We start from the raw sequence: 26936 nt of genomic DNA on the forward strand, positions 1-26936 counted from the left end.
AATGGGGGAGGGAAGGGAAATGCATGCCCATTCAAAAACTGCCTTCTGGCCCTGTGGTTTGGACAAGAGACTTGAACAAGGACAAAGACTGGTCTATTTGTACCCATTCCCGTTCCCTAAACTATATCTAACTTTTGTGTGCCACCCTTACCTCCCAATGGTATATATAACACTTGTTGGCTGTATTATAGACCCTAATATTTATGTCAAAAGAATAGTAAAAAATAAATAAAACCTCTCTCTGCATCTGTGTGATAAAACCAAACCACTCTTTCCTTAGTGACGTTGACAAGTCCCGGCTCGTCTGACTACTTGTCTGGGTGGAAAAGTGAGCAGGGCGCCAGCGGGTTGCCAGGACGCGGTTCGCCCCTGGCAACTGTTGCCTAGAGATATCTGAATTTGCACACGTGAAGCCCTGGAGGCGCGCGCTGCCCCCTAGAGAGCGGAAACCGATTTAAAACCCCAGGTTTCCACGACTGCTGGAGGCTGAGCTCTGCTGCTGCTTGAGCCGGTAAGCGAATGGATTAAAGTAATCCCACAGTGGCTGCTGCTGGGACTTAATTTTTCGTTGCATTTCTTGAGGGTGATATGTGTGAGAGCTGTCCTCCCTGGACATAAAGCCGGTTTGTCAGCTTATCCAAGTGCAGAAGGGACGTTTGAGGCCAGTCCTGGGAATCTGATAACGCTGTTCTCTGCATTATGGGACCAACAGCAACGGTTTCAATGGGTAAAATCAGGGACTAATATCACACAGCTTTGGGAATGTAAGTTCAAATCAGGACTGGCTTGGAATATTTATTTCCTCATTTTCTGTGCAAAAAGGTTTGGAAAATCTTTTTTTTAACTTTATTTTTATTAGGATTTAAAAATTATATCCAGGAATAAACTTGTTTAGAAAATACAGAATGAATTATACAAATAAGAAATTCAGGGAAAAAAAGTAAATCCATAAGTCTTTCTTAGACCACAATCAATCAAAATCAAGAAATCCAGGTGAAAATAAAGAGGAGGTTATTCTATCTTAGAAACAAGTATTAAGGCATGGCTTAACAGTTATCCAAATCTAAATAAAGAATTGGCTAACAGTCTTTGTCCCTTCAAGGGACACTATTTGTTTTGGACACTATTGGCTATATTAGTCCGTAGTGTTTTGTTTTTTGAGCTGTTAACAGTTAACCCATATTTCAAATTAAACTGTTCAACAACACTAAGCAATCCCAGTAACCAATTTCTTCATATCAATAAATGCCCTTAGTTGTTCTGGGGAAAAGAACATATTTTATCATACAAGGATAGGAGAGCAGAAATGAGGCACCCAAGGAAACCACTTCTGGTCTGGAAAATCTTTTAATTTTTTTATTCCCTTCCTTTGGGGGTGTGGAGAGGGGGAGGTGAAGGGAAGGAAATAGGTAAGCAAGGCGTCTGTTAAACAGAGCTGGTGCAAGTACATAACACCTTAAGTAAGGCAGTGTTCTTTACTAATTTTTAAGTCAGGGCCACTTTGTATTCAAATGAGCTAAAGAAAAGCCACCAAATATCTTCCCTTGCTGATGAGTGTAGTGGCTTAGTGAAGGAGGGAGGTGCCTGGGGCGATAGCATCCCCTGACCTCTCCTACTCCCTCTCCCCCCTACCCCACGCACACTCCTTTCCTTCTCTGTATCTCTTTTCATTTCACCAGCACAAGCAGCATCAACCTCAGCTTTCCCTCTGATGTCACTTCCTGGTCCCACAACCAGGAAGTGATTTCAGAGGGAGAGCTGATGCCAGTGCGAACAGTAGGTTGGAGCTGTTGCTCACGCTTTTGAAGAGCTAGAGGCATGGGGAATATACATGTGGCAGGGGAGTGGTGACAAAGGAGTGAGGAGGCAGAGATGAGGAGAGGTGCACCCACCCACCAAGACAGCACCCAGGGCAATGCAGCCCCCCCTGCCCCCCTACTACACCACTGGATGAATGTATGTTAATTACATCAATCTCACCAGCCCACCTTCAAACTTTTATTGTGTGAATTCTTAAGGATGTGGGCATTTCCAATTCTTTCTGTTTATCTATTGAGAAATTCAAAGTATAAATAAATTGGAGAAATAAGTTATAATAATCAATTCACCAACCTTATAATGTATCAAATAAAGTGAGTTAAATCATGTATTATTTAATTAAATAAAGTACAATAAAATATTGAATTAGAATTAGAGTGCTAAGTGTGATATCTCATTCAAAACCAGCAGGTTTGTAGAATAAAGATGTATTGCAACTACATCATTGCACTCACCTGCCTACCAACCCTTCAAAGCTTATTGAATCTGGACTGTTCAAGCTGACTTATATAAGTATAACAGTGTAAAAAAGTACTTAGCTAGATCCAGATGATGATGATTATCAGATGAAAGGTATAAAGTCCACTATCCTTGAGCACGTCTTCTCAAGATGAAAATAGAAGTATGCATACTTTTTAACTGTTTGCAGGTGCTGGCAATCGTGCAATGAACTACTCCATATTGTTGTAGCTGGTTTTGAAGCAGTAACAATAAAAAAGTGAGTCCCCAAAACGAAAAAGCTGCTAAACCTTATCAAAAATCACCATATGACTAAAAACTCCTCAGCGTGAAAGGATAAAATGTCCAACATTTCCTCAACACCGATCGTGTTTCACCAAGAATTGCGTCATCAGGAGGAAAAAATGAAAACTAAAAATAAAACAAATAAACACATAAAATAATGCAGTTAACAAAAGACTAACCTATTCAAAAAATGTCATATAAACACAAAATATAAATTACCTTCGGATCTCCTAATGGAGGGAACACGCCGCTAGAGAATCTCAACATAGAGAGCTGAATCAATGTATGACGTATAGACGTATATAAGAACGTCAAATAATCACGTGATGTATAACGTCATAATGACATATTATTGCTTATAACGGGAAACAGATGATTAACAATTATCTAATGGTCCATTCTATTTCTTTGTTAAGACCATAAGGGATTACTGTTTTCCAAGTGTAGATTAAACGTTGTTCATGATATAAAAGAGTATGAGAGATATCACCCTGTCTGTTGAATTTGAATTGCCTGATCACACAGAACTTGAGATCATTTAAAGAATGGCCAGCTGAATACCAATGATCAGTTAAAGGGGCTTCTGATTTGTTAGTGCGAATACTACTCAGATGTTCCGCTATTCTTAATTTGATAGCCCTCTTAGTTTGACCAATGTATATCTTATTACAAGGACAAAAAATCCCATATGTTACTTGAGAAGTATTACAATCAGAATGACCTCATAAATGATATCGTTTGTTCATATTAGGTATCTCAATTTGATCAATGGTCAAAGAATGACAACAATATTTGCATCTACCACAACATGTGTGCCCCCTTGGAGTCATAGTGTCTTGATCAATCAGATTATTGTTGAAATGTTCACCTAAATTTTTATTCCTTTTATGTGCAAACATAGGAACCTCAGAAAACACTGAATGAAAACTCAATATATTCCAATGTTTGTGTATGATCTTTTGAATATAAGAGGTTTTATTGGAAAAAGGTAAAACACAAGTCATTCTTGAATTAGTTTGATCGAATTTGTTTTTAGGCAACAATAACCAGTCACGATTGGCATTTTTGGCTCTCTTATGGGCAATTTTGATACAGTGATCAGGATAACCCCTGTCGTGGAACCGTTGACCCATAACCTCTGCTTGAGATTGATATTCAGCAGGAGAAGAACATAAACGTTTCAATCTAAGAAATTGACTATTCGGGATACTATCTTTAAGTTGTTTTGGATGGAAACTTTTATAGAGGAATATAGAGTTCCTATCAGTGCTCTTCCTGTAAATAGTTGAATGGAAATGACCTGATGTTAAAGAAATCTGAATATCTAAGAAACTAATACTGGATCTATCTATCCATGTTAGCACTGAACTGGATGTTGTGGTCTCTCTCATTAAGTTGATTTACAAACTGATTCAATTCCACTACAGAACCTTTCCAAATAAAAATAATATAGTCAATGAATCTTTTCCAAAATAAAATCTTAGTGAAAAATACAGAACTGTATACATGTTTATCTTCAAATTGGGCCATAAATAGACATGCCACGGCAGGAGCTACTGTCGCTCCCATGGCAACACCCTTTCGTTGTAAATAATAATGATTTTCATAAAGAAAATAGTTGTTATTAATCACTAATCGAGCCATAAACATCAAAAGATTTAATTTATTGCCCACTTGAGATGATTTAATCAAATAGCTTTCAATGATTTTCATAGCTGCTTGTTGGGGTATGCTGGTGTATAATGAGGTTATATCTAGTGTAACCAACATCAGATCTTCTTCATTAGAAGATGAAATATCTAAATCTTGGATCTGAACCAAAAGATCCATGGAATCTCTGATGTAGGAACGAATAGTCAATACAAATGGCTGTAAATAAAAATCAATGTATTGAGATAAAGGTTCTAATAAAGATCCACAACAAGAAACTATGAGCCTGCCTGGCGGGTTATTACGAGATTTGTGTATTTTGGGGAGAAATTTGATCTTCGGAACTGAAGGGTATTTGCAATACAAATATTTAAATTCTTTAGAAGATATGATACCATCAGTATTAGCTTGACAAAGTTTGGTATATATGATCCGTTGAAGATCACAAGTGGGATCATTTTCCAATAGTTGGTACACTGTTGTATCAGAGAGTTGACATCTGGCTTCAGCATGGTAAGCCTCCGTATCCATGATTACAACCCCTCCTCCTTTATCAGCTCGTAAAATTTTTATGGAACTATTTTGTGTCAAAGTATTCAAGGCTGTTCTTGTGTTCGTGTCAAGTTGTGATATTGTTTATGATTGACTGTTTCTATTAATTCAACATCTCTCAACACTAATTTTTCAAAGGCTCCAATCATATTATCTGTGGGGCCAGGAGGGACCCAAGAGGAAGGAACATGATGAGAGTCAGTGAAAGACGGTTCCTCTTGAGATTGTGTTGTAGTATGGCCAAAGAATAATCTTAATTTTAATGATCTGAAGAATCTGTGCAACCAGGCATGAGTGTCATAAGAATCATAATAGGAGAACGGAACAAATGATAGACCTAATTGTAGTAATGATTTTTCTGAAGATGTTAACATTCTGGAAGAAATGTTGAATACCAATGTTAACGATTCTTGCTCGGCTTGCGTGGTTTGAGTTTGTTCTGAGTGCTGGGATCTATCTGTCTTTCTGCTGTAGTTGTTAGACGTAAAAAAGAATCAGGAATAAGTGGTGTGGAAACATTATTGATAGATTCTGATCTTGAGACAGTTGGTTTCATCCCATCATTAGATGATTCACTGGAAGAATTAATAAATGTAATATGTTTTCTATTGGGACGATTACGTCTTGATTTTCTATTTTTATCCATCCATGGATATATATAACCTTTTGTATAGTCAAGTTCATCTCTTTTAAACTTAGCTATTTTCTGTTTGCGAATGTCCATTTGATATATTTCCATAGATTTAAAATGTTCCTGGTAATGAATCTCAAAATCTTCAGGATTTTCCACTTTTTGATGTTTTCTAATTTTTCAAGTTAATCCAATTCCAGATCTTTAATGATGATATCAAGATTATCAATCGTTAACAACATTAAATCCAAACCACATTGTGTCAATAAGGCATTCTATTTTTCCACATAATGTGGATTATTGAGGAATCTGGGTTCCTTGTATAATCGCATCCCTCTTGGGATCCTTTGAGTGTGACAATATTCCAATAATGTTGCTGAATGCATCTGTTCCCTAATGAGAGTTTTATGTAGTTTAACTGTGTTAGACCAATCATCTGTATTGGTTTCATGTACACCTATTAGGAGCTGAGTGCCACTCATTAATTGGGTAATTCTCTCATTAGATAACCCTGACTTCATTTCCATCAGCTTGAACAGTCCAGATTCAATAAGTTTTGAAGGGTTGGTAGGCAGGTGAGTACAATGATGTAGTTGCAATACATCTTTATTCTACAAACCTGCTGGTTTTGAATGAGATATCACACTGAGCACTCTAATTCTAATTCAATATTTTATTGTACTTTATTTAATTAAATAATACATGATTTAATTCACTTTATCTATTGAGAAATGCCATGTCCTATAAGCATGCAACTCTTCTTCCTATCTTCTTCTCCCTTTCTATTATAAGATTTGGTAAAGAGGCAGAGAGTAGCAGAAAAAAAACTCCAGAATGATGAGGGCTGTCCCAGAAGTCGAGGGGCCACCACTGACCGCTGGCCTTGCACTGAAAAACACTGCCTTAAGGGAAACTTCAGTCATGCATTACTCCCTCCCACCCACCAAATAGGCCAGCCATCTCACCTTCCAGATGGCATGTCTGGGGCATAAAATCCAAAATATTTTTAATATAATTGCTTTGCAAATAATTTTTTTAAAAGGCAGTATAGAGATACAGGTAGTTGTCGTCTTACGTCCTATCCAAGTTACGAATGTTCGACCTTACGACGCGACTTCCGCTCTCCGAAGTCTCGTGATAACATACGCAAGGGTGTTGCCCCACGTGAGTTTTTTGGAAATTTCATGCAGTAAAAATGACAACGAAGAGGAAATTGTCTATGTTCACTCCTCAGCCTTCCAAAAAGGAAAGAAAGGCCATAGATCTGGACACCAAAATGATGATAATAAAACAGTATGAAGGAGGAAGGAAAGTGAATGCGATTGTATGTGATCTAAAGTTATCACACTCTACTGTATCTACTATTATAAAGGACAAAAATAGAATTTGTGAAGCTGTGAAAGGTTCTGCACCTTTGCGGTCAACAGTGATTACAAAGCAACTTACTGGGCCCATCCATGAAATGGAGAAATTGTTTAGCAACAAAAGAAACCCAACAGTGTCTGCAGTATAAAAATAGCAAGCAAAAAACAAAAAAGAAACTGCAGATTGATATGTACAAGATGCAGGCAATGTTTATTTTACCTAATATTAAATGTGGTAATCAATACCACCTTTTACAAACCAAAAGACCCAACACAGTCCGTGTTTCGGAAAACACGCCTTCTTCAGGGGTCCTAAGAAAATAAATAACAGACCTAAGAAATAGAAATACAATAAATACATTTCTAAAAATATATATGGTGTGCATAAATAATCATGAAAGTTTAATCCTTAAGGAAGTGTGAGTGCTCAAAGCCTTACAGATTTAGATATTATTGATTTTATGATGAAAGTGACGTGAAATCTAAGAATCAAAAAAGGGTTAAATTAATGAAAGTAATGACAGTGAAAATTAGTGCAGAAATACAAAACTTATCATAAAACACTGGAGAGACAAAGGAATAAAGAAATGATAAGCTGTGTCAAGAAAGAGACCGCTGCGCATGAAAAACAATCAATAGTGTAAAACAACGCATATGCAACTCATATGAATAAAGTGCAGCATGCTGTGCAGGAATCGCATAAATAAACACTTACCACCTACAACAATTTAAAATGGATAAAAAACTAAAATGAAGGCAAAGATAAAAATGAGTATTCATAAGAAGTTATAAGGGTATGCATTAACAGTTAAAAATAAATAATTTATCCCAGGATAAGCAGGCAGCATATTTTCTACATGTGGGTGACATCATCCACGGAGCCCCATCGCGGACAGCTTTTCAAGCAAACTTGATTGAAGATCTCAGTTTGCTAGTGCTGCCCACGCATGCGTGCCTTCCTGCTCCACTAGAGGGCGCATCTCCTCCTCGTGGTCTTCAGTTCTTAGTTTTCCGCGGAGCCAGAAAGCCCTGTCTCTCTTCTCTACGTTCTCTAAGTGCCTTTCCAGCACCGCGGCTTCTTTGTTTTACTCGGGAGTCGCTGTGCGCATTATTCATTACTTATTTTCCTTGTTTTTCGTTTTTTTGTGCTTTCGGCAACCGGGGGCTCCCGGTTCGCCGTGGCCGCTTGGCTTCGAGTGGCTGCGGTCGTCTTACCTTATGTCCCGGCCTCTCACCGGATTTAAGAAGTGCTCCCAGTGCGGTTGGGTTATCTCCATCACTGACCCGCACCGCTGGTGTATTCTGTGCCTGGGTGCTGATCACCCGACGGATTCCTGCTCTCGCTGTGCCACACTTCAACCTCGGGCTCTTCGGTGACGTAGGGCCAGGATTGCGGAGCTTTTCACCATGGAAGCCGCCCCTGTTTTGACCCCGGTCTCAGCCTCGACCTCGGCTTCGGCCTCAGTCTCGATGTCAGCCTCGAAGACCTCGGCCCCGGGAAAGTCTCCCTCGACCTTGAAAACATCGACTCCGGGTAAGACCCCTCTTCCTCCTTCAGGTTCAGCTCAGCTACCGAAGAAGCCTTCCTCGGAGTCTCTGGCCACCCAGGCGGTGAGTATAGTCCTGCCGGCCTCAACGAGACCACCCTCCAAATCCTCCAAGCGTGCTTTCACCACACGGGAATACTCATCCTCGAGGTCGCCCTTGGTGGAACGCACTGCTGCACCTGTCCGGCCGAATATGGTCACGGTGCCGATGTTTGAGGAGGTACTGAAGGCTATCATCTCCTCGGAGCTCTCCTCGGCGTTGGCTCAGCTTGCTCCGGCCTCGACCTCGCATGCTGTGGACCAGCCTGAGCGTCGCGTCGAGGATGCTCGATGCAAGGCATGTCGTTCTCAGCGTCTGTCCTTGTCTGACTCCTCGCCTCTTCCATCGAAGCACGTTTCTCCCTCGGGCCGGCACCGGTCGAGGTGCCTTGCGAAGCGTCCGCGGGACTCCCCCCCCCCCCACGAGGAGGGGCAGGTCCCTGAGTCCTCGCACTTCTGGCTCCATTAAGACCTCGGACCTCACTCTGTCCAACCCGAGTCTGTTGAAGTCGCCGGTCCGGTTGGATTCCCCGATCTGGGAGGAGCCTACCTCGGGGGACCCGGGCTCATTTTCCCGAGGTTTGTCTTCGGGCCGAGGTTCTCCAGGGCACCGTCCTCGGACCTCGACGGTCCATGCTTCGCGAACCTCCCCTCCGGGTACTTCGAGGCGCAAGCTCTCGTCGACACCTCCTCATTCTTTCAGCGGGGCTTCCTCGGTGTCCATGCTGGTGGATACGGATGTACCATCGCAGTATTCTCGGGAGGCTTCCCCCTCCTTTTCGATTGCCCTGCGGTCTCGTTCCACCACTCCACCTGGGGAGCACTCTGAGAGCAGGCCCTCTTCCTTCACTCACTTTGTTCAGGATATGGGGAAGGCCTTACACTGGACCTCCAGTCGGATTCCAGGTATACGAAGGAGTATTTGAAGGAGATGGAGCTTCCCTATCCTCCTAGGGAATCCCTGTGGGTGCCTCTAAATCTGGTGTTGCAGCAGACTTATTTTCGCAATCTGGAGACGCCCTACGCTATTCCGGCTATTCCCTCCAAATTGGAATCTCGGTACTGGACGGTGCCTTGCAAGGGGTTTGAGAAGGCGCAATATCTCTCACCAGTCTCTGGTAGTGGAGTCTACCCTTAAAAAGTCTCACCCGTTCAAGGTCTATGCCGCTGTCCCACCAGGCCGGGAGGGCAGGACGATGGATAAGTTCGGGAGGCGTCTCTATCAGAACTCCATGATGGCGAACCAAGTCCTGAATTATAACTTTACTTTTACTTCTTATCTCAAGTGGTGCATCAAGTCCCTGCCCTCCTTCGAGGATGCTTTACCTTCTGTGCGCCATGCGGAGTTCCGCCGGCTTCTGAATACACTGTCACAGCTTTGGCTGTACATGTTTCAGGCCTCCTATGATGCCTTTGAGCTGTCGTCTAGGGTCTTGGCCTTCGCGGTAGCAATGCGTCACCTGGCGTGGCTCCGCATTGTCGATATGGACCCGAACCTGCAGGACAGGTTGGCCAATCTCCTGTGCTTGGGCAACGAGTTGTTCGATGATTCCATCGAGGCTGCCACGAAACGCCTCTCCAAACACGAATGCTCCTTCGCTTCCCTGGTCCAGGCTAAGGCGAAACCCAAGACCGACAGGCTGCCTCCCCGGCGGTATCTGCAGAAGTCCACCCTGGCGTTTTCTCGCCCTCCGCTCCGATGTCTGCAGCAGCAGAGGGCTCCTCCTAAGCTCCAGACTCCCGCTGCGCCTAAGCAGCAGCCGTCCTTTAGACTAGCCCGGCGGGAGGGGGTTCGCCCCTTCAACCTTGGGGGTTCCCCTTCTACCCATCGGGGGACATCTCCGCACCTTTTATCAGCACTGGGCGGAGATAACTGCGACTATTTGGTCCTCCATCATTCGGGAGGGGTACTCCCTCAACTTCCGGGCTTTGCCTCCAGACAGACCTCCCGGAGAGTCTCTTTCTGACAGGACGCAACTTCCTTTGCTTCATTTGGAAGCGTGGGCCCTCCTTCGCCTGCGGGCTGTGGAAGAGGGTCCCTCTTGCCAGCGGGGCTCCGGGGTTTATTCTCTGTACTTCCTGGTACCCAAAATGACCGGGGACCTTTGTCCCATTCTGGATCTGCAGAACCTGAACAAGTTCCTGGTTCGGGAGAAGTTCCACATGCTTTCACTTCCCATTTTGTATCCCTTGATGGACGAGGGGGACTGGTTGTGTTCCCTGGACCTGAAAGAAGCCTACACTCACATCACGATAAATCCGGCTTATCGACGGTTTCTCTGCTTCCAGGTGGGAAGCCTCCACTTGCATATCGAATCCTCCCATTTGGGCTTGCTTCGTCTCCACGAAGTGCCTCGTGGTGGTTGCGGCGGCCCTGCGGTCACAGGGCCTTCAGGTTTTCCCGTACCTCGATGATTGGCTTATCAAAGCCCCGTCGAGGGAGGGGGTTATTTCAGTGACCTGTCAGACTATTACCTCCTTCAGCGTCTGGGGTTTGAGATCAACTTACCCAAGTCTCAGTTGTGCCCCTCTCAGTCCCTACAGTTTATTGGGGCTGGGCTCAACACGGTTCGCCTCCGGTCATTTCTGCCGCCGCCTTGGTAGGCTGTACTTCTGCCGCTGAGTCAGCTGGTAGCTTAGCGGGCTTCGGTCTCGGCCAAGCAGATGATGATTCTCCTGGGACACATGGCTTCCACTGTTCACGTCACGCCATTTGCCCGGTTGCATCTTCGGGTTCCTCAGTGATCTCTGGTGTCTCAGTGGCGGCAAGATCGGGATCCCACTTCTCAGCACATTGCGGTGACTCCCTCCTTGAGACGCTCGCTCCGTTGGTGGGCCAGCTCTGCCAATCTGTCCAGAGGTTTGCTCTTTCTCGTACCCCCGCCTCAGAAGGTTCTGACGACGGACCTCAGCATATGCTTGGGGCGCACACCTTGAAGGCCTTCGGACTCAGGGTCTTTGGTCGAGTGCGAACCGTCGCTGCCACATCAACCTGCTAGAGCTCCGGGCCATTTTCAACGCCGTGGTGGCTTTTCGTCATTTGCTGCAGGATTCCGTTGTCCTGGTGCATACAGACAACCAGGTAGCGATGTATTATGTGAACAAGCAAGGGGGTACGGGTTCCCTATCGCTTTGCAGGGAAGCCCTTCGTCTTTGGCAGTGGGTGCTGTGCCACAACATCTTCCTTCGGGCGGTGTATATCCAGGGCGAGCGGAATTGTCTGGCGGGCAGAGATGTGGACAGTCGTGATTGGCCGAGGGACATGTCCAAAAAACAGAAGAGAGACTGACAGTGCTGTCATCCAATGGGTAAAGGGGTAATGAAAATCATACCCCGAGTGATAAAACTAAGTCAAAGAGCAAACAGCTGAAAGGAAAATAAAAAGGCTAATCAATAGAAATTAAAACAAAATGAAATGGAAGCATGTCAAAAAACCAGACATAAGGTGTGATATCATGGGAACCAGGTAACATATCTCAGATGCAATGGGAACAGAGCTGTGTGTCTAGATATTGCTGGAGAACAGAAGTCATGGAAAGGATATACCTAATACAAAAGTTGAAAAGAATTTGGATAGAAGTGACTAATAACTAATATGGAACAACAACAAATGTCTTAGAGCTAAGAAGCATTACATCAACAGCATTTGTTAGTTGCAATATTTCTTATTTTATAAATCATGAATACAGAGTCAAAATAGCAAATCATAAATGTCAATACTAACATACCCTATGACATGTGACCCGTATATAAGGTTATATGAAGTAAAACGCTTGATATTATAAACACTGGAAAGAACAAATATATATGTACATAAATTTAACCATATGATATAAGAATGCTAAATATGAAATAAATACTGGAAATTAAATCAAAGAGAGCTATATAAAAGGACGGTAGTCAGTCTCAAGATTCATTCCAGCAGGGATAATGGTGTTAAGTTCAAATATAGCTCTTTATCCAGCTTGCATAAGAATATTGTCAATATTTCCCCCTCTCCATTTTAACTTAAAGGTCTTAAAGACAAAGAAATGAAGGTCGTTGATGGTATGACCAAGTACTATCCAGTGTGTAACCAAGGATGCTGTCATAACTTCCCTGAATATACAACTTCTATGTTCAATTATTCTGGTCTTGATTTTTCTTTTGGTTTTGCCGATATAAAGAAGTTAAAACTACACAGGAGGAAAATAACTTCAAAAATCAAACAATGTGAAAAAAATTAAAGAAAATAAACAAAAAACACGCGTGTGTAATTGCCGTAACTTCTTAAAAGTCCTCTTGAAACGCCATATTCCTTATACTTTAATCAGTGGACAGATTGTGCTCAGAGACATGGAGGAAAAAGGGGACAGAAAGTCCCCAGAAACCTCTCGCCACCCAATCATTGCAAAACTTCCACCTTAACACATTTTTATATGTGCATGACTTGAAAGATATCGGAAAGATGCCAGCAGATACCGGAAGTTCACTGAAAGCTGAATTGCAAGCTAAACCAGAGACTGACACCCATTTTGGAAGACTTAAGAGTCTTTCACTATTACCATTTGGCTTCCTGAAGAAATTTTGAAACGTGGCACGTCGAGGCCAAAGAACTATACATAAAAGATAAGTTCTTTTTAATAACACAATCTTTCAAGTCATGCACATATAAAAATGTGTTAAGTTGGAAGTTTTGCAATGATTGGGTGGTGAGGTTTTTGGAGACTTTCTGTCCCCTTTTTCCTCCATGTCTCTGAGCACAATCTATCCACTGATTAAAGTATAAGGAATATGGAGTTTCAAGAGGACTTTTAAGAAGTTACAGCAATTACACTAGCGTGTTTTTTGTTTATTTTCATGATATAAAGAAATTGGCAGGAACACATAATGATGTAGATCACTTGTTCGGTGTTACAATCACTGCTGAAGTTTAGATAGTACTTTTTGCCAGTTCCTGGATGTGTGAAGGTAGAAATACTGATGGAATGTCGGCACACTGAACATGAGGAACAAGGTTGATGACCTGTGTGATCAACTTGGACTGTGGTAACTGGCGGAAGAGCAGAAGGTACCAATTTATCTCTAAGGTTCGAATTCCTGGTGAGCACAATTGTGGGTTTAACCCCTCTAAAACATTGATGTAATTCCAAAATCTTCCAGTTGGCCATAACGATACGTTTAACCTCATTGGACAGGTGTGAGTGTCTCAGGACACAAATGAAATCTGGTGGTTTGTGATCCTTGGTCCCAGTTTGAAGTAAATTTTCTCAGTGTTGTGATTTGGATCAGTGGTAGCCATTGTGTATATCTTCTAGTGGATATCTCCTTTGAACAAACCTTTGGGCCATTACGTGAGCTTGTTTTTCAAATTCTTCTGATGTAGTACATTGTCTTTTAAGTCTTAGAAATTGGCTGTAAGGAAGATTCCTCTTAAGTGGTCTTTGATGGAAGCTCATATAATGTAAATAATTATTTTTATCCATGGGCTTCTTATAGATGGTGGTACGAAAGCTGTAACGATCTTTACAAATCATAATGTTCAGAAATACAATGTGGTGATCATGAAATTCCATTTTGAATTTTAGGTTACTGTAATATGTGTTAAGCCATTCTAGAAAAGAATGTAACTTGCAAATACTACCTTTCCATAAGATGAATATATCATCAATATAACATTTGTATAATTGTACTTCCTCCTGAAATTCATGTGTGATCTGAAATTTCTTTTCAAACTCGGCCACATATAGATTAGCAATGTCTGGTGCCATAGAAGCTCCCATGGCTATTCCCTTGGAAGATCAGATTCAAAAGCGGACCCCCTTAACCCTTTCAGGACCATAAGGATCGTAGGCCAATTTTTGTGGTTTTGACGACATTTTTATGGTAAAAAGGGCTTGCAGATGCCAAAAAATTGATTTTTTTTGTGAAATATCACTATTTTTATTTAAAAAATCCAACTTCTGGCTTATGGACAGTGTGGCAAGTGAATCTTCTCGTCAATCTGGCAACGACGCTAATGAATGAATGTCGGAACCAGTTTGTTTACATAAAGGCAGTATCATATGGAATCCGTACATATCAAATTTAGAACTGTAGACTATCCCAATCAAAATTTATAGGATTTTAAAGTTATGGGACAAATATGTCCCTTGGTCCTGAAAGGGTTAAGCCTCTTTACAATACAGTCAAAGACTAGAAGTCTGTTTGGGACTTTAAAGGAACACACTGGAGAAGACTACAGTCAAGAATTTGTGGCAAGTACTGGTTGGTTTAAGAGGTTTAAAAATAGATTCCAGTTGCATAATGTTTGGGTGACTGGAGAAGCAGCGAGTGCGGATGAGGAAGGAGCTAAAATTTGTTGATAGTTTAGAAGAAATAATCAAGGTGGAGGGTTATATGGTAGAACAAATTTTTAATGTGGATGAAACAGGGTTATATTGGAAGCAGATGCCAGGACGCACTTACATCCACAAAGAAGCCAAAAGCATGCCAGGATTTAAAGCATACAAGGATAGACTCACTCTACTGCTTGAAGGGAATATCAATGGGTTCAAGCTGAAGCCCTTATTAATTTACCATTCTGAAAAGCCACGTGCATTTAAGAATGTGAACAAGCACACTTTGCCAGTTTATTATAGATCCAACTGTAATGCCTGGATGAACCAGCCTTTATTTAAGGATTGGTACAGTAATTGTTTTATTCCTCAAATGCATGAGTACTGTTTGGAGAAAGGAATCCCCTTCAAAATTTTACTGTTGCTTGATAATGCGCCTGTACATCCACATCACTTAGCTGATCTCTATCCCAATGTGAAAGTGTTATTTTCCCCCCGAACATTATACCACTTATAAATATATTATATATTATACCACTTACTGAATATATTATATATTATACCACTTACTGAATAAACTCCTCGCTTATTTTGAAGACATAGACCCAAACATTGAACGATGTGCGAGGATTGAACTGATGACACATTTCGTCCTTATTGCGAAATTTATGAAGAGAGAAAAAGCAAAGAATTCAGATGAAGCTCACTATATTTATGAAAAGAGCAACTCCACCCATCACTGGGTCCGCAGCCTCATCCTCTGGGTATCCTACTTCTATACTGCCCACCTGCCCCTTGGAACAATTCCTCCGAACTCGTCTTTAAAACCATAACAAACGCCTTCCTCAAATTTCAAAGATTACTGATCATCGGAGACAACAATCTCCACCTTGACGATGTCACCAGCAAGGATGCATCCGAATTTAATATATTCCTCTCCACTTTAGGCTTTCCCCCCACCACACTCTCCCCAACCTACGAAAAAGGCCACACACTAGACCTCATCAGCTTTCTAGATCTTACTACTCACAAAACCTCAACCGACGACATTTGCTGGGAAACCGTACCCTGGTCCGACCACTACCTAGGGGCCTTCTGCCTCCCCATCTTCATATCACATCTCGGATCCCCACCCGCACCTCAAATTCTATTACCTTCCGTAAAAAAATCTCGAGCAATCTGTTCTGGATCAATTTTCTCGACAAATTTTCCCCCATCTCTAAACCTGCAGAACCAGAATCTAACTGGCAAAACTGGGTCACCCTCTCCAAGTCCACCTTCCATTCCCTCGCCCTTCTCTCCACTAAAACCATTTCCTACTTCCGTAAGGCCCCTTGGTACCTCCCATACCACAGAGAACTGAAACAGAAATGCTGTGCTCTGGAACGAAAATGGAAAAAATCTAAATCCCCTACAGACAGACTCTCCTGGAGGGTCAACATCAAAGTCTACAATACCGTTCTAAAAAAGCAAGGAGAAACTTCTACGGAGACAAAATCTCCAAATCCAACAATCAAAGTAGCACATTGTTTAACATCTGGCGTTCCTTAACCTCCAAAAATGACTCCATCCTTCCCTCCCCTCCCTCAGCTGACTCTCTAGCAAAGTTCTTCAACGATAAGGTCTCCACCTTGAGGCGCTCCTTCCCACTTGCAATCTCCCTGATTCCAATCCCTGATTCCAATCGACCCCAACCCTCTCCTATCCTATCCTATCCCAGCAGACAGATCCTGGCTGTTTCCGAATCCCTGGTCTATAATCTCTGCCTCAAACTGAAATCCTGCAACTGTACCTTGGATCCTTTCCCCTCCTACCTTTACGAGAACACTCCCCCTCAGGCCATCTCATCTCTTACCATTCTCATAAACTCTGCCCTCCATTCGGGTCTCTTCTCCCCAGAAATGGGCCATATTTCCTTAACCCCACTACTGAAAAAACCTGAGCTAGACCCCTCTACACCATCCAGCTACCGTCCAATAGCTAACATTCCCCTTCTTACTAAGATGCTAGAGTCCATCATATCCACTCAACTTTCTTCCTACCTTGAGAAATTCACCATTCTTCAACCCTACCAATACGGCTTCCGTCCCAATTTCAGCACCAAATCCCTTCTGACCTCCTTAATCTCAAAAGTTCAATATCTCCATTCTCGCAACAAGTTCGCCGTCCTTCTTCAATTCGACCTCTCTGCAGCTTTTCATGTCGTCCATCATGATATTCTAATTTACCAACTCACCGAGATAGGCATCAACTCCACAGTTCTTGACTGGTTCTCGAAGTTCTTATGCTTCCGCTCCTACATAGTCAACATGAAGGGCACTTCCTCCTCCCCCTGGAACCCGATCTGTGGAGTCCCGCAAGGCTCACCTCTCTCTCCTATCCTTTTCAACATTTATATGTCTTCCCTTAAACTCCTCCATCTCTCCCCTCTTGAAACACTCTACACTTACGCAGATGTCCTCCTCGAGACCGACTGGAACCTCACCAACCTCTCGGCGAACATAACTTCATGCATATCGAACCTTCAATCCTGGACCCACACTGTGCAGATGAAACTTAACGAATCTAAAACAAAACTTCTCTGGCTCGGCCCAAAACTGGACCAACTGCCCACCTCCATCCCACTGTCCTCTGGCCCCACTTTGCATCTTGAATATTCAAATAAAGTTCTGGGAGTCATCATTGACTCTACACCTTCCTTCAACGATCACCTCAACTCCCTAGTAAAAAAATGTTTCTTCAGCCTTCACATGCTGAGGAAAGTGAGATCCTGTTTCCATCAAAAACACTTTGCCGTCCTTGTCCAATCCACTATCCTTTCCAGACTGAATTACTGCAACTCTATCTACCTAAGCCTAACAAAGAAAAACCTTCAAAGACTCCAGCGGATTCAGAATACCGCTGCTAAGCTTATCTTCACAAAAAGCAAATTCGACCACGTCTCACCGCTTTTGTCCAAGCTCCACTGGCTTCCGATAATCTCCAGAGTCCACTTAAAATGTGCCTGCCTCACTTTCAAGATCCTACACGGCATCCTCCCTCCCTTCATTCCTCTCGCTTTGAACTCCTCTAACCATCCTTTATCCCAGGACAAGCAGGCAACATATTATTAACTGATGGGAGACGGCATCGATGGAGCCCCGGTACGGACAATTTTAGAGTGATTGCACTCTAAGAACTTAAAAAGTTCTAGTTAGGCCGCACCGCGCATGCGCGAGTGCCTTCCCGCCCGACGGAGGCGCGCGGTCCCCATTTTCTTAGTTTCCGCGGAGCTAAGAAGACGTGTTTTTCAACATCCGTTTAAGATTTTTGTACTTGCCTTCCTGCTCGCGTGGTTTTTTTCTAGGAAGTTCTCTTCCTTTTTTCTCTTATTTCTTCTGTATTTTAAAAAATAAAAAAACCCCATTTCTAATAGTTTTCTTTCTTTTTTCCGGTTCGCCCCGGTGGGGCCTGTTGCCACCATGGAAGCCTCAGCCTTCGATTTAGCGGAGGCCATTTTTACATTCATGCCCCCTCAGCCAGGCTTTAAAAAGTGCCAGCGGTGTGCGCGCCCCATCTCTCTGACCGACCCACACAATTGGTGTCTTCAATGTCTGGGTCCAGATCACAGGGCTTCCACCTACACCCTTTGTGCTACACTTTAAAAACGTACCTTAAAAAATCGCCAAATCCAACAGAAACTTCTATTCAGTACCACGATGACTGAGCCCTTGGCGTCCACACCGGCGTCAACTACTTCAAGTTTCAAGTTTATTAGGATTTTATATACCGCCTATCAAGGTTATCTAAGCGGTTTTACAATCAGGTACTCAAGCATTTTCCCTATCTGTCCCGATGGGCTCACAATTTATCTAACGTACCTGGGGCTATGGAGGATTAAGTGACTTGCCCAGGGCACCCACTTCATCGACACCGCTAGACACCGCTGCGGCGTCGCACCCTTCAGGTAAGCCGGCTAAGAAGCCTTCCTCACTGGAACGTCCTCCGGTCGCTGTGGCAGAGAGTCCAATCCTGCCGATCGCGAGACGCCCTCGTAAACGCTCCGCCCCTATAGAGGAGAGTGCATCCTCCTCGGCCTCCTCATCTTCTGGGCGTCGAGCGGCACCACAGATACCGCAGAAAAAGAAAGCGGTACCGGTGCCTTCCTTGGATGACCGTATTGCAGCTGTCCTTCAGGTCCAACTTAAAGAGCAGTTACAACAGCTCCTTCTCTGTTGGCACCGAGCCTTCCAATTCCGGTCCTGTCTGAGCCTCCGGTACCGGCCGTGGAGCAGCCCTTATTGTCGGCTTCTGCTCTTTCGGTACCACTTTATTCTACTTCTTCGACCTCCATGCCGGTATTGCCTGCTGAACCGAGAGGCCTCCATCGTGCGGTCCAAACAACTTACCCCGCACCGATGTCTGATCCTTCTCGGCACCGCCAACCTCTTGCTTCCCCGGGTACCACTTCTATGCGCTCCGGGAAGTCGGCACAAAAAACCAGACATGCTGAGTCTTCGACCCCGGGGACGTGCTTCCCAAGTCAAGGATCCAGATCTTTGGGATGACTCAGAAGAACCTCTGTTGTCCGGGGAAGAGGCATCCTCCCCTGAGGAAGACCCTGCTGGCCGAGATCCTTCTGCCAAGCCTGATTCATCCTCCTTTACATCTTTCTTAAAGGAAATGTGTGAGTCTCTCTCTATTCCTTTGGAGGCGGAATCTAAAAAGTCTAAGGCTTTTCTTGAAGCTTTAGATTTTGATCAGCCTCCTAAGGAATTTTTCAAACTACCCCTGCATGATATATTACGGGAGACTTTCTATAAGAACCTGGAGACACCTTTAACCATCCCCGGTGCTCCTCGAAAGTTAGACACTTTATACAAGGTTATTCCCATTCCGGGCTTTGACAAGCCTCAACTTCCACAAGAAACATAGCTGGTAGAATCCACCTTGAAAAAGTCTACTGGCGCTAGTGTCTATGCATCTGTCCCTTCTGGCAGAGAGGGTAAAGCCATGGATAAGTTTGGCAAGCGCCTCTATCAAAACGCTATGCTGGCTAACCGCTCAGGTAATTATGCCTTTCATTTTTCAATTTACCTGAAGCATCTTATCCATCAGCTTTCCTCGTTTGAGAAATACCTTCCTGAAAGAAAGCTTTCCTTATTCCATCAGTACACTTCTAGTCTATTGCAACTTCGCAAGTTCATGGTGCGTTCGATATATGACACCTTCGAGTTCACTTCTAGGGCCACGGCCATGGCGGTTGCAATGAGACGTCTGGCTTGGCTTAGAGTCTCTGAACTTGATGTTAACCACCAGGACCGCCTTGCCAACGCTCCATGCTTGGGAGACGAGTTGTTTGGGGACTCTTTAGATTCTACCACTCAAAAGCTATCCGCCCATGAGACTCGCTGGGATACACTATTAAAGAACAAGAAGAAGCCTCCACCTTCTCGTTCTTTTTGCCAGCAGTCCTCCTATCAACGTCACTACTCTGCTCAGGCCTCTTCCTCCGGCTCAGCAACAACCTAGGCGTCAACGTCAACCACAACGTCAACAACCTAGGGCTCAACAACAGCAGGTGGTGAAACAACTTGTACCACCTAAACCCACTCAATCCTTTTGACTTTCTTCTCCAGGACATAGCCAGTCTACCTCCGTCTTCTCTTCTGCCTCAACCAATCGGAGGTCGTCTATCCATTTTCCTAAGCCATTGGGAGATCATCACCTCAGATCAGTGGGTTCTAAACATCATTCGCCATAGCTATTCTCTCAATTTTCAGACTCTTCCCACCCCAAGTCCACCAAAAAAGTCTGCTTTGAACACACCTCAGTCCTCCTTACTCCTTCAGGAGGTCCAATCCCTTCTTCTGAACGCCATAGAGGAAGTTCCTCTAGACCAGAAGGGGCAGGGATTCTACTCCCGCTATTTTCTGGTCCCCAAAAATACCGGAGACCTCAGACCCATACTAGATCTCCGAGATCTCAACAAATGCTTGGTCAAGGAAAAGTTCAAAATGCTTTCTCTGGCCACACTTTATCCTCTTCTCTCTCAGGGCGACTGGCTATGCTCCCTCAATCTCAGGGAGGCCTACACTCACATCCCGGTCAATCTGGCCTCCAGACAGTATCTCCGCTTCATGATCAATCACTGCCATTACCAGTACAAAGGGTTACCCTTCGGTCTTGCCTCCTCTCCCAGGGTATTCACAAAGTGTCTCATTGTGGTGGACGCTTTTCTACGCTCTCAGCATTTTCAAGTCTTCCCTTATCTGGACGACTGGTTAATCAAGGCTCTTTCATCTCAGGCAGTGCTTCATGCCACCAACCAGACCATCCTATTTCTCCAACTTCTGGGTTTCGAGATCAATCTGCCCAAGTCGCATCTCATCCCCACTCAGCGACTTCAGTTTATCGGAGCGATCTTGGACACTGTTCTCATGAGGGCGTTTCTTCCATCCAATCGCCTTCAGACTCTTCTTCTTCTCTGTCAGCAGGTGCTCTCACAGCAGTCCATCTCTGCAAAACAAATGATGATACTCTTGGGTCACATGGCCTCGACAGTTCATGTCACCCCCTTCGCACGTCTTTGCCTGCGCACTCCTCAATGGACCCTAGCTACCCAGTGGTCCCAGGCGACGGATCCTTGTTCGCGGCACATATCTGTGACATCGTCTCTTCGACAGTCTCTACAATGGTGGTTGAAATCTTACAATCTCTCTAGAGGCCTTCTGTTCCATCTGCCTCCTCATCAGCTAGTCATCACCACAGGCGCATCCCCATATGCTTAGGGAGCTCACTTGGACAATTTCCAAACCCAAGGTCTTTGGACTACCCAGGAAAAGAAACATCACATCAATTTCCTGGAACTCAGAGCGATGTTTTATGCCCTCAAGGCTTTTCAACATCTACTCTTTCCTCAAGTTTTACTACTTTGCACCGATAATCAAGTAACAATGTACTACATCAACAAACAGGGTGGGACGGGCTCTCGCCTGTTGTGTCAGGAGGCCCAAAAGATTTGGTCTTGGGCGACAGCTCGCCATTTGTTCCTGAAAGCTGTCTACTTCCAGGGAGAGTAGAATTCCTTAGCAGACAATCTCAGCAGAATTCTCCAACCCCACGAATGGACTCTCAATCCCATAACTCTCCAGTCCATTTTTGCTCAATGGGGCACTCCTCAGGTGGACCTTTTTGTAGCTCCTCACAATAATCAACTGCCCCAATTTTGCTCCAGACTCTACTCCCCTCTCCGTCTGGCAGCAGATGCATTTCTCCTAGATTGAACCAATCTATTCCTTTATGCATTTCCTCCTCTACCTCTCATGTTGCGGATCTTGTTCAAGCTCAAGAGGGAACAAGCCACCATGATTCTCATCGCGCCACGGTGGCCCAGGCAGCACTGGTTCTCCCTTCTACTTCAACTCAGTTCCAGGGAGCCCATACTTCTTCCACTGTTTCCTACTCTGCTTACTCAGCATCAACAATCCTTCCTACATCCCAACCTACAGTCTCTGCACCTGACAGCTTGGTATCTCTTGGGCTGACCTCGGCTCATTCACTTCTTTCTCAGCCTGTCCGTTCTATCCTTGATGCTTCCAGAAAGCCGGTCACTCTTCAATGCTATCAACAGAAGTGGTCCCGGTTTTCTTCCTGGTGCCTTCTGCATCATCATGATCCAACTTCGCTAGCAGTAGAACTAGTGTTGGATTATCTCCTTTATTTGTCTAACTCTGGTCTCAAGTCTACTTCTATCAGAGTCCACCTCAGTGCCATTACTGCTTTTCATGAGCCAGTTCAAGGAAAACCTCTTACTGCTCATCCTTTGGTTTCCAGATTCATGCGAGGACTTTTCAATGTGAAACCACCTCTCAAGCCCCCTCCTGTGGTCTGAGATCTTAATGTGGTTCTTTCCGCCTTAATGAAGCCTCCTTTTGAACCATTAGCCACAGCTCATTTTAAATTTCTCACTTGGAAAGTGGTCTTCCTTATTGCTCTCACCTCTGCCAGGAGGGTCAGTGAGTTGCATGCACTAGTTGCCGATCCACCATTCACAGTCTTTCACCATGAAGAGGTAGTTCTGTGTACACATCCAAAGTTCCTCCCTCAGGTTGTGTCTGACTTTCATCTTAACCAGTCCATTGTCCTGCCTGTATTCTTCCTGAAACCTCATTCTCATCCTGGAGAGCAGGCTTTGCATACTTTGGACTGCAAGTGTGCTTTGGCTTACTATTTAGAGCGCACTAAGCCTCACAGATCTTCTCCCCAATTTTTTCTCTCTTTTGACCCCAGTAAGTTGGGACATCCTGTTTCTAAACGTACATTATCCAATTGGCTTGCTGCTTGCATCTCATTCTGTTATGCTCAGACCGGACTGACACTGGAAGATTCTGTCACGGCCCATAAGGTTCGAACTATGGCAGCGTCTGTAGCTTTCCTCAGATCAACTCCTATTGAGGAAATCTGCAAGGCTGCTACTTGGTCCTCAGTTCATACTTTCACATCTCATTATTGTCTGGATGCATTCTCCAGAAGGGATGGACATTTCGGCCAATCTGTTTTACAGAATTTATTTTCCTAATGGCCAACCTTCCCTCCATCCCTCTTTTTGTTAGCTTGGAGGTCACCCATCAGTTAAGAATATGCTGCCTGCTTGTCCTGGGATAAAGCACAGTTACTTACCGTAACAGGTGTTATCCAGGGACAGCAGGCAGATATTCTTATGTCCCACCCACCTCCCCGGGTTGGCTTCTTAGCTGGCTTATCCTAACTGGGGACCGCGCGCCTCCGTCGGGCGGGAAGGCACTCGCGCATGTGCGGTGCGGCCTAACTAGAACTTTCTAAGTTCTTAGAGTGCAATCACTCTAAAATTGTCCGTACCGGGGCTCCGTCGGTGCTGTCACCCATCAGTTAAGAATATCTGCCTGCTGTCCCTGGATAACACCTGTTACGATAAGTAACTGTGCTATACGGCATCCTCCCTCCCTTCATTCCTCTTGCTTGGAACTCCTTTAACCCCAATTCCACCAGATCCACCCAAAAACTGAAACTTTCCTTTCCCTCTCTAAAAGGCGTTTCCCTTGTAGGAAAACTTGGCTCCTCCCTCCCTTTCAGAATCACTGAGCTCTGGAACAACCTTACCTTCCCTCTTAGGAATCTGAGCTCCCTCCAACTCTTCCGTAAACATCTGAAAACCTGTTATTCTCAAAAATGTAACTCCTCCTCCCTCTCTGATCATTCTAGTCCTCTAAATTTTTCTCCTCATTTTGCCTCTTCCCTCCACTGGAGTTCCTTTCTACCCTAACTATTGTTAACCGTGTCGAGCTTTACAAATGTAGAGATGATGCAGTATACAAACCTAAGGTTAGATTAGATTAGAGATATTGACAATTCCCAACCAAGCACCAGTGGTGCCATGACTTAAATGTACTTTACTGTACTGTATTTCTTATTTTTGCCTGTTTTTCCATAATTGTATTGTTGTTTGACTTAGAAAGAAATAAAATGTTAACAGATTGCTTTAAGATGATTAAAATATCATTACCCAGTCTAATATTCTTGCCTTAATTTAACATAAGCCGACTTACATCCTGATCAACCTGTCAGTCGGAACCAATTGTGGGCCTAAGTCGATGACTACCTGTACATCAAATTCAAGAGACCACGATTAAAGATAATACAAATATGAGGAGAAAAATAGAAGTATTGGAAAACAATTCCCGGAATAATAATTTATGATTCTTAAATTTTTCCCAGGGATTTGCAGTAACACCAAAGGAAATGTTAAAAAGATATTTTGGGGAAGTTTTATTAATATCGGATCAGCAAAGTCTTAATCAGAATGAAGGATATTTCAACCATTCTGGAGACCTCTGATAGAGAAACGGCCAAATCTTCAACGTTAGTAGCCTCTGTGACACTTTTGCCAGATAAAATTTGGATTTTGAAACTATTCTTCAAAAACAGACATAAAGAATTTGGGGGGTTTAAAATACAGATATTTCCAGATGTTTCTTAAGATACACAGAGATGAAGATATCAATCTTTGATTTTGAAACCGGGAGTTACTCTCATGGGAGGGACTATTTACTTGAGATATCCCTGTAAATGCATAATAAGATATCAATCTACTAAATATGTATTCTTTACACCCTCTCATATGTCTGCTTTTATATCCATGAAGCGCCTTGAGGTAGTTCAAAATACGAGTTCATAAAAAGAAGAGAGTAAATATGAGTTCATAAGAAGAAGGGAGTCTCTAGAATCAGGTGTCACTTGATTTTACTCCTCATTAATGTTTCAGTTTAGACTAGCAATACCTTTTAATTTCTGCTCCAATCTTGGATCCTAAGGACTTGAGAATGAATAGTCATAATGTTTCTTTATTATCATTTTTTCTTTCTTGACTTGTTTAGACTATCTCAATCTTTTCTGTACAAGATTTAATGCTTGGTATGAATAATGAAAATTGATAAATAAAGGCAGTGTAGAAATATTTGTTTTTCTTTGGTGTTTCTAAAAAGATATAGACAGAATGGAGGCAATAAAATGCTAGTTTTCAGAAGAATTTGTTTGGTGGCTAAAAGCATGGGTAAATTTCACAAGTATCCCACAAGAAGTATCCCACAAGAAGTCCAAATATCAGGATGGGGAAACATCCATTTTCAAAACCACTAGACATCCAATGTTTTAAATGACCTATTTGAACATCTCGGTTTTTAGGACATCTAACTTTTTTGGCCATTTTGACTACATAAATGTCCATGTTCAAAATGTTCAAATCAACCCATTTGGCCATGGGAGGGGCCAGCCAGCATCTTAATAGACTGACCACACAGACATCCCAACAGGGAGCACTGCTGCAAATTTTACATAAAGACTGACAGGTACATATTTCACTAGAACCTCATTTTAGTTTCTGAGCCTTCCAAAATTCTCCAAACCCTGCTATACCCACCTGTCTACAACCCCAAAAGCTCCCATGGCTACAGGTGTCCTATATGGCATTATCCCAGGACAAACAAGCAGCTTATTCTCACATATGGGTGACATCATCCACAGAGCCCTGATGTGGACAGCTTCGCAAGCAGACTTGCTTGTAGAACTTTAGAAAGTTTGTGACTGCCGCACCGCGCATGCCTTCCTGCCCAGTGCAGGGCGCATGTCTCCTCAGTTCTCAGTTTTCCACGGAGCCGAGAAGTCCTATTTCAACGCTTTGCGCTAGACTCAGTTCTACTTCGTGCCTTCTCTCACTATGGCTCGGGTTTTATTTCTTTTCAGGGTCGCTGTGTTTTTCTTGCACGTAAAAAAAAAAAAAAGACTTACTCTATTTTTCTTTCGGTCACAGCGGGGCCTGGCTTGCGGCTTCAGCCGGCGGACTTCAACCTAGCTGCAGCTATTTTTCCGTTTATGTCCTGGCCAGTCACAGGCTTCAAGAAGTGTAGCCATTGCTAGCGCGCGATCTCCCTCATTAACCCACATCGATGGTGTATTCAATGTTTGGGACCTGACCATCGTCCAGAGTCATGTGCCCGCTGCGCTACCCTTCAACCTCGTGCCCGCAAACTTCATCGAGTTCAGGTGGAAAAGCTCTTTGGAGGTATGGATCCACTTGACCCAGTCTCGACCTCGAATCCGATCAAGCTTATAGGGGTTAAGAACATAAGAATTTGCCACTGCTGGGTCAAACTAATGGTCAATCGCGCCCAGCAGTCTGCCGAGTCTTTTCAGCGTGTCACCAACGTCGCAGGTTCCACAGCGTGTCACCAGCGTTTTAGTTCCTACAGCGTGTCACTTTTATCGCTATTTGTCCAAGGTTACCCCTTTGATACCTTTTTCTTTTTACCTAATAGGACCCCTGATGAAGATTGTACGAAACACGGACCGTGTTGGGTCCCTTGCCTAGAAAGAGGTTTTTAATTAATGATTTACTTGTTATAAATAAAGTCTGCCTGCATCGTGTACAAGGTCTGCAGTCTTCTGTTTTGTTTGCTTTGGATTGTTTTTTACTGCAGACAGTTGGACCTCTGACTCCTATTTTTGGTTGTGTTACCTTACACTTAAACACATTGAACCTCATTTGCCATGTCTCTGTCCATTTCTCGAGTGTAGTTATGTCGCGTTGCAGATCTTCACAATCCTCCTGCGTCTTCAGTGCTCTGAATAACTTCGTATCATCTGCAAATTTAATCACCTCACTCATACCCATTTCCAGATCGTTTATGAATATGTTGAAGAGCACGGGTCTAAGCACCGAGACCTGCAGCACTCCACTGGTAACGTTCTTTCAGTCCGA

The 26936-nt window shown here is 43.6% G+C and overlaps 1 protein-coding gene across 3 annotated transcripts in view; it reads left to right on the forward strand.

Annotated features, from left to right (window-relative positions):
• Positions 1–444: 444 nt before the first annotated feature.
• The window catches only part of ROPN1L (rhophilin associated tail protein 1 like), a 208719-nt gene continuing 182227 nt past the window's right edge, over positions 445–26936 (forward strand). For 2 of the 3 annotated variants that reach the window (XM_033934262.1, XM_033934261.1), the window contains exon 1: positions 647–764. In XM_033934262.1, coding sequence (XP_033790153.1) covers positions 763–764 — 2 coding nt within the window. In that variant the 5' untranslated portion in view covers positions 647–762. Of the gene's footprint in view, positions 512–646; positions 765–26936 lie in introns of those variants that run through there. The other variant, XM_033934263.1, reaches the window with a different exon arrangement.

The sequence above is a fragment of the Geotrypetes seraphini genome, chromosome 2 (genome assembly GCF_902459505.1).
Source record: "Geotrypetes seraphini chromosome 2, aGeoSer1.1, whole genome shotgun sequence".
NCBI classification, from domain to species: domain Eukaryota; kingdom Metazoa; phylum Chordata; class Amphibia; order Gymnophiona; family Dermophiidae; genus Geotrypetes; species Geotrypetes seraphini.